Here is a 7,500-nt window from a genome sequence, read left to right as displayed (position 1 = left end):
CAGCGGGAGTCTGATTATTAAACTCCTAGTGAAAGCAGGACTGGATCACACTGCTGTGCAGCGGGAGTCTGATTATTAAACTCCTAGTGAAAGCAGGACTGGATCACACTGCTGTGCAGCGGGAGTCTGATTATTAAACTCCTAGTGAAAGCAGGACTGGATCACACCGCTGTGCAGCGGGAGTCTGATTATTAAACTCCTAGTGAAAGCAGGACTGGATCACACCGCTGTGCAGCGGGAGTCTGATTATTAAACTCCTAGTGAAAGCAGGACTGGATCACACCGCTGTGCAGCGGGAGTCTGATTATTAAACTCCTAGTGAAAGCAGGACTGGATCACACTGCTGTGCAGCGGGAGTCTGATTATTAAACTCCTAGTGAAAGCAGGACTGGATCACACTGCTGTGCAGCGGGAGTCTGATTATTAAACTCCTAGTGAAAGCAGGACTGGATCACACTGCTGTGCAGCGGGAGTCTGATTATTAAACTCCTAGTGAAAGCAGGACTGGATCACACTGCTGTGCAGCGGGAGTCTGATTATTAAACTCCTAATGAAAACAGGAATCAAACTGCTATGCAGAGGGAGTCTCATTCCCATCCCTGACGAGATGAGAACTCTTGCACCTGGTCGCCACGGCATCTGGAGCAGGAAATGGGAGCTAGTTCCGCCCACTCGGCCGAGCGGGGAAACTTTCTGAAGTTTGGGTTGAGTCACACGTGTGTGTGTGTGTGGAGTGGGCCGGGCCGGGCCACAGAAACCACGCAGAGGCACCGCTGCCACTGTAGCTATTGTCATGCAAATGTGTGTTTTTTAATTTAAAAAACCCTCTTCCTCCTCCTTCTCCTCAACACCTCGAAACAGACAAATCAAAAGTCAACTAACTACACCCCCCCCCCCCCCCCCCCGCCACATAAAAAAAAGAGGCCAGCGTGCATCAGCATGAGAGAATCAGAGCGAGGCGGCTCTGCAATGAGCTCTGGTTCTTGCACAGTGTTAGCGCTGGTGAAGCGGGGAGAGGAGTGAGGAGCTGCACCGAGCTTTCACAGCAGGGGGAGTCTCTCGTGGAACCGGCCCGTTACTGAGGCACGATGGGCTTGTTTTTTTTGTTCTAATCTGCATCGGAACACACTACTAATCCTGTCAACTCGACATAACTGATTACTGCTAATCTAAGGTCACTTAAACTGCAAACAGACAGCACCCCCCACCCCCCGTGCTTTACAATGCTTCCCTATGCTTTACCAGACCTCTCTGTGCTTTACAATGCTTCCCTATGCTTTACCAGACCTCTCTGTGCTTTACAATGCTTCCCTATGCTTTACCTCTCTGTGCTTTACAATGCTCTCTGTGCTTTACAATGCTTTCCTTGTGCTTTACCAGACCTCTCTGTGCTTTACAATGCTTCCCTGTGCTTTACCAGACCTCTCTGTGCTTTACAATGCTTCCCTATGCTTTACCAGACCTCTCTGTGCTTTACAATGCTTCCCTATGCTTTACCAGTCCTCTCTGTTCTTTACAATGTGCAGCTACGATGGGTCACGAAACTGGGGCAATCCCAGCTGAGACTCAGTTGCGCTGGGGCAGCGCTGAGGGCATTAGCAGCCGGACAGAGACCCAGGACATCCAGGCAGAGAGCTATAACGAGATCACATCTTAACCCCCTCCCAAAATCCCATTATCCCATCATCGCATCATTGACAGCTCACACAGGCAGAGCACCGGGCTGGATCTGTATGTTTGCCTAGTGGATGTCGCTCTATGTATATATAAATGTGCGTATGTATTGTGCGTGCGTGTGTGTGTGTGTGTGTGTGTGTGTGTGTGTGTGGTGTGTGTGTGTGTGATCAACACTGATAATTAGACCCTCTTCAAAGACACAGGATCAATAAATTGAAACCCAAAGCAGATTTATACATGCAAAACTGATCGAAGAGATTATCCCAAATCAACTAATAATAATAATAATAATAATAATAATAATAATACCAGGTGCCAAAGAATGAAGAAGGCAGCAACAGATTGACAAGAGTCTCCGAAGCAGTTCAAAACGTCAGACTTTAATATAATGTTCTCTTAGTTCTCTTATTGTTAACGTGTGCGTTTGCACCAGACAGCAGGCCTGGTTTTTAAACACAGAGTTTCTAGACAGCGCTCAGCGGAGGGGGGGGGGAGCAAGGTGCAAATGCTTCGGGGGCGTGAGGCGGGAACAGGAGACGCAGACTGGACGTGCCGGAGAGCCATCGCCACGCAAGAGAGAGATTGATTGGGGTGGGGAGGGTCCGAAAGGTTCAAGCGTGGATCTGCCACACCGGACAAAGAGGAAGCACAGGCTGGAGATGAGGGGGGTCTGAGCTGGAGTCAGGGTTGTGGAGGAGTTGTGATTTCCAGTCCCCTGCTCCAACCCCCCCCCCCAGTCATTTTTGGTGTCCCAAAGGGTGGGGGGAGGGGGGGGGGTTGGGGTTAGGGGGTGGTAGCGTCCCCTCCCTCGCCGCCCCCTGTCTCCACCTGGTTGACTCGGAACGCCTGGGCCAGCCTCTCGAAGCTGTTCTTCAGGGTCTCCTTCACCCCCTTCTCCAGCAGGTACCCCTCTGTCTCGCACTCCACGCTCTCCTGCCCCACAGCGCCCTCCGTGGCCGTCTGGAGGTAGCGCAGGCTGACGAGCACCAGCACCTGAGAGAGAGAGAGAGAGAGACCTGAGCTTGTTAGCTAGACACACTGGGGGCTGATCAAGCTGGCAGCAGTGAAACCTGGACTGGATCACACCGCTGTGCAATAGGAGTCTGACTCCCAGCCCTGGTTTATCAGTAAAACCCGGATCTGGGTTTGACTCGGAGGGGGTCTGACCTGCAGCAGGAAGACGAGCAGCACTCCGACCCCGATCATGTTCATCAGCCCCATGTAGTAGCTCACTAGCGCCGCCCTGCAGCCGCGGGTGTAGAGGTTCAGCTCCTCGGTCTGGAAGTCGTAGTTGTAGTGCGCAGAGTTGTTGCTGATTTGCTGCTGTATGCAGGGCCGAGGGGAGGTGGGGTTACAGCAGCTGAAGGGGACCCCGTCCACCAGGTAGCGCCCATCAACGTTACTCTTGATGCGGCTGGAAACAGAAGAGAAGAGAGGGGGCTTCGAACCATCAAACTTTTAAACACAAAGCATTGAACTGCACCCCCTCTATATAGAATGAACTCCCTCAGCTTCATAGAGTCCAGTGAAAGCTGCTGAATAATGTTCCCTTGTTAACATATTGAATTGCACCCCCTCTATATAGAATGAACTCCCTCAGCTTCATAGAGTCCAGTGAAAGCTGCTGAATAATGTTCCCTTGTTAACATATTGAATTGCACCCCCTCTATATAGAATGAACTCCCTCAGCTTCATCGAGTCCAGTGAAAGCTGCTGAATAATGTTCCCTTGTTAGCATATTGAATGCCACCCCCTCTGTACTGTGTCCAGTCTCAATCCTAAAATCCTAGCCACAGCGATACCAAAGCCCCGCCATAGCGGGTCGGTACTCACTCCTTCACCTCCTTGGAGCTGAAGTCCAGGTAGCGGTTGCTGATCCACTGAACCTCAAACCAGTCCCTGAAGTCGCTGTTCCCGCAGCACTGGAACTCAATCTGCAGGAGATCGATGGTCTGCTTCTGGAAGCAGCGCCCGGGCGTGTCCGTGTCCTTGTAGAAACGGATGCTGTTCTTCAGCCCAATCTTCAGAGACTCCTCCAGGTTGCCCTTCATGGCGTAACTCATGATCACGGCCACCAGCAGGAGCAGGCAGAAGAAACCGGAGCCTGCGAAGTAGGGGGTCACGAAACTTTTCCAGCGGGGGAAGCGAGCCACGTCCAGGGAGTCCTGACACATCCGGCCGGCGAAGAGGTTCACCCCGAGGGAGGCCAGGCCCACCAGGATGAGGGTATTGGGCACGGCGTGGATCTCCGCGTTGTCCATCATCTCGCTCCTCTTGCGGAGCTCCGTCTTCAGGAAGACGCCCACGGAGAAGGTGAGGGCTCCGGCGATGGTGGCCAGCCAGGAGAGCAGCCACAGCCCCTGGGCCAGCCGAACCCGCTTCTCCAAGGGGAACTTCATCTTGAGCAAGACCATTATCGATCTGCAGAAGGTCCTCTGCCTCACAAAAAAAACGATCGCAACAGCAGTGAAACCCGGTCTGTCTCTTCCTTGGTCTTGGGGGAGGAGAGACACTAAAACAAACAAACGTGTGTTTTTATTTATGTATTGTGCTATACTGCTGCTGACACTTTCTCCCACAGACTCCCTGGTCGGTCCTGGTCAAGCCTCACCTCTTCCCAGGCAGATTCTCACCCCTCCTCCTCCCTCCTCTCATTGGCATAGCTCCTCAGCACTAATCCACCAGTCTCGTTATCCTATCAAACCAACCCTCTCCCCTCCAATAGGAAAGGATCCAGCTGTCTGACTCAAGGGGCTTTCATTTTTTGTCGTTAAGTCAACCAGAGGAAAGGGATCTGACGTGATTGAAAGTGACAGTGGGAGGGGGGGGGGGGGTAAGCCAGTCAGACAGACCCCCCCCCCATCCATCCATCCATCCATCATCTGTGTCAGAATACATATTGGACAGCAGCCTTTGTTTTTAAGCTTCGCTTCAACGTGAACGCATAAGCAAGCGCGCTTCAATATTACGAATTCACTGTTTTTAGGAAAGACAGCAGGTACCCCCCCCCCCCCCCCCTGTTTATATCAGAGCCCCTCCAGATGTGTCCTCGATCTCCTTCACAGACCCGTCTGCATGAAAACCTCTGACTTGCAGATGCCTGTTCTGAGAACCCCGACCCAGTTCTGAGGTTCTGAGTTCCAGTTCTAAAAGGCTGCATTGTCTCCCAGGTTCAGTCTGGGTGTGGACAGCAGTGTGCAAATCTAGCAGCTCCAGACGTGCCGCTGATCTCCTTTATAGAGCCGCCTGCATGAAAACACCTCTGGGTGCGAGAATCTCAATCCACGCTCTGTAATCCGCGCTGTGGAAACACCAGGCTCTCCTGTGTGGAAACGCGTCAGACCGCTCTGTGCTTTTAAACTGGGTAAACCGCTTCTAAACGAAGCCTCCTGCGTTTCACCGGGTGTGGCTCCGAGTTCCTTTTCTCCTGCTGTTTTTAAATGGTTTTGGTTTCTTAGTCTCAACACATCAAAGACTGCAGCTGCAAACTGCCCAGAGTTTCATAAACTTGCACGCTGCTGTAATTCCAGTGACTCTCTCCATCCTGCAGACCCTCAGACTGGGTTTGAAGACAAAGTAGGGGCAGAGTTCCAGTTACCTATTAAATGTTTCAGCTAACTTGAAATCTGCAACCGTTTTAAGAGCTAATTAAGCTAAAGATCAGATCAGTGAAGGGGTCTGGCTCAGTAGCTGAGAGCCAGCAGGGGGGTCAGGAACTTGGTTTGGGGGGGGCGCTGCTGTAGACTCCTGTAATAAAACCACACAGAGACACACGTGTATACTTTATTTTTTAAATGTTTTATTTTTATGAGTGTCATTTTATTCCATCGTTTTTTTTTTTTGCTCTTATTTATCAAAAGGTCCCAAAACTAGGCTCGTTAACATCGTTTTTTAAATTTGCAATTATAAAATGCGGACCAAAAAAAAATAAAAAAATCATAATCCAAGACAGTGCATGTACCCTGGACACTTGAGAGAGTTTCAAAATCATTATTCATCATACAAAACAGCCCATCAGAACTGTGGCATGTGGTATCGCGATATAATATCGTGACCTGCATACCCAAGATACGTATCGTGACATTAGTGCAATGTTACACCCTTAAACGCACAGAAAAAAAAAAAAAAAAAAAAGTGTTTTTTTGGTTTGGCTCATCAGATTGCAGTGACTGTTTTGGCCAGAAGGGGGCAGTGAAGGTCTACCATTTGAACCACAATACAGGAACCATTGGAATGCACAGTACATCAAGAAAAACATTATCTCCACATATTCTCTAAGTGCTAGATACGAACCCTCAGCCACACGTTAAAACACAAGTTATAACATTTATTCGAAACCACAAAACACTACTAGAAGTCTTTCAAAAGCCAGAATACGCCGAGAAAGACCTCTAGTGGAAACGCTTGCTATTGAATAGACACTGAAGACACTGAGACAGACTTTTAGTGGAAAATGTGTATTTTTTTCCCCCCCAAAGGAATTCGTTTTTCTTGTCCAGGGAAACTCTTGGCAAGATGAACAGGGAACGTTTTTGTTTTGTCTCCAATATAAAGGCATCCAGAGCACAGTAATACAGCAGAAAGGAACGTGCCGAAACAGAATGGTCTAATTTACAAAAAACAAAACAGGCTTCAGAGTCATTACAGCAGCGACACAAACAGACAAACTTCACTCATGATGTGAAAACAAGACACTTTGTAAAACAATTCTAGAACGCATCGACAGGGTTTTCACTCCAATTATTATTATTATTTATTTTTGATCTTTTGAACAAAATGTTGCTTTTTAAAAAAAAAAAAAAAAAATCTAATCCCAAAACCATCTGGAACACAAATCAGAACCGCGATGGAAACCCAACCCGCCCCGTCCTCAACATTTAAAACATTCAAAAAAAAACGAGGGATCCGTCTTTCACAGCCACCTGGAACCCACTGCGAAGAGACAGAGAGAGAGAGAGAGGTTGCAGCGAGCGCTCGCTCCCTCCCTCCCTCCCTCTCTCTGAAGTGCATATTCAAATCCTGACAAACTATTCGACCTGATTTTCATGCAGCTCAAGTGCTGGAGAGTTGGGAAACAAGACATCCTATTGCACAGCGGTGTGATCCAGTCCAGGATTCACTGCTACCAGCTTGATCAGCCCCCAGTGTGTCTAGCTAACAAGCTCAGGTGTGTCTGATTATTAAACTCCTAGTGAAAGCAGGACTGGATCACACTGCTGTGCAGCGGGAGTCTGATTATTAAACTCCTAGTGAAAGCAGGACTGGATCACACCGCTGTGCAGCGGGAGCTGTGCAGCGGGAGTCTGATTATTAAACTCCTAGTGAAAGCAGGACTGGATCACACTGCTGTGCAGCGGGAGTCTCGTTCACAATGCTGGCTAACCCAATGTCAACATCAATATATTTATTTATTTATTTAAAAAGCACCTGCATCTGAATTGCCAGTTTTGAGTTCTTATCATTTCGTTTCTCTCTCTCAGTTCTGATTTGTTCCAGTGCTCAAGCGAATGTGTTTAGGCTTCCCTCCTCCTCCTGCTGCTAGTTGCTCCTCAGACTCCTCCCCTCGGTCAGCGCCCCGCCCAGCCACAGCGGAGAGGGGAGGGGCTTCATTACCACAGGACCAGGCTCCAGTCCGAGCCCACGTTGACCGCTGGCTTGCGAAGGGTTAACACAGACGTCTCCGAGTCGAACTCAAACTCCACATCCGTCTGCCCGCCATCTGGGGGGGGGGAGAGAGAGAGAGAGAGAGAGAGAGAGGATGAATACTGAAGCCCAAACGCTGCTCTGCTCGACTCGCTCTCTTCTAGTTTCAATAATAACACC

The 7,500-nt window shown here is 49.5% G+C and overlaps 2 protein-coding genes across 2 annotated transcripts in view; one reads left to right on the top strand and one right to left on the bottom strand.

Moving 5' to 3' along the window:
* Positions 1-2,444: 2,444 nt before the first annotated feature.
* LOC121306301 (peripherin-2-like) lies at positions 2,445-4,276 on the bottom strand. The gene is made up of 3 exons (XM_041238043.1): positions 3,511-4,276; positions 2,845-3,091; positions 2,445-2,670 (listed from the first exon to the last, which is right to left on the bottom strand). The coding sequence occupies exons 1-3, from the start codon at positions 4,089-4,091 to the stop codon at positions 2,461-2,463; spliced, it is 1,038 nt and encodes a 345-aa protein (XP_041093977.1). The 5' UTR covers positions 4,092-4,276; the 3' UTR covers positions 2,445-2,460.
* Positions 4,277-7,184: 2,908 nt separating this feature from the next.
* The window catches only part of LOC121306292, a 5,009-nt gene continuing 4,693 nt past the window's right edge, over positions 7,185-7,500 (top strand). The window contains exon 1 of the mRNA XM_041238033.1: positions 7,185-7,243. Within this exon, the coding sequence (XP_041093967.1) occupies positions 7,185-7,243 (59 nt within the window). The remainder of the gene's footprint in view (positions 7,244-7,500) is intronic.

The sequence above is a fragment of the Polyodon spathula genome, chromosome 47 (assembly GCF_017654505.1).
Source record: "Polyodon spathula isolate WHYD16114869_AA chromosome 47, ASM1765450v1, whole genome shotgun sequence".
Taxonomy (NCBI): domain Eukaryota; kingdom Metazoa; phylum Chordata; class Actinopteri; order Acipenseriformes; family Polyodontidae; genus Polyodon; species Polyodon spathula.
This window is presented reverse-complemented; position numbering and strand designations above follow the sequence as displayed.

What these genes read in the sequence shown, in the direction of transcription:
- LOC121306301 (XM_041238043.1), bottom strand. Translation starts at nt 4,091, where the DNA reads ATGGTCTTGCTCAAGATGAAGTTCCCCTTGGAGAAGCGGGTTCGGCTG. An exon ending in AGCTCCAAGGAGGTGAAGGA is followed by an intron (nt 3,092 to 3,510) that starts GTGAGTACCGAC and finishes TTCTGTTTCCAG; the next exon opens with CCGCATCAAGAGTAACGTTG. An exon ending in TGCTCGTCTTCCTGCTGCAG is followed by an intron (nt 2,671 to 2,844) that starts GTCAGACCCCCT and finishes TCTCTCTCTCAG; the next exon opens with GTGCTGGTGCTCGTCAGCCT.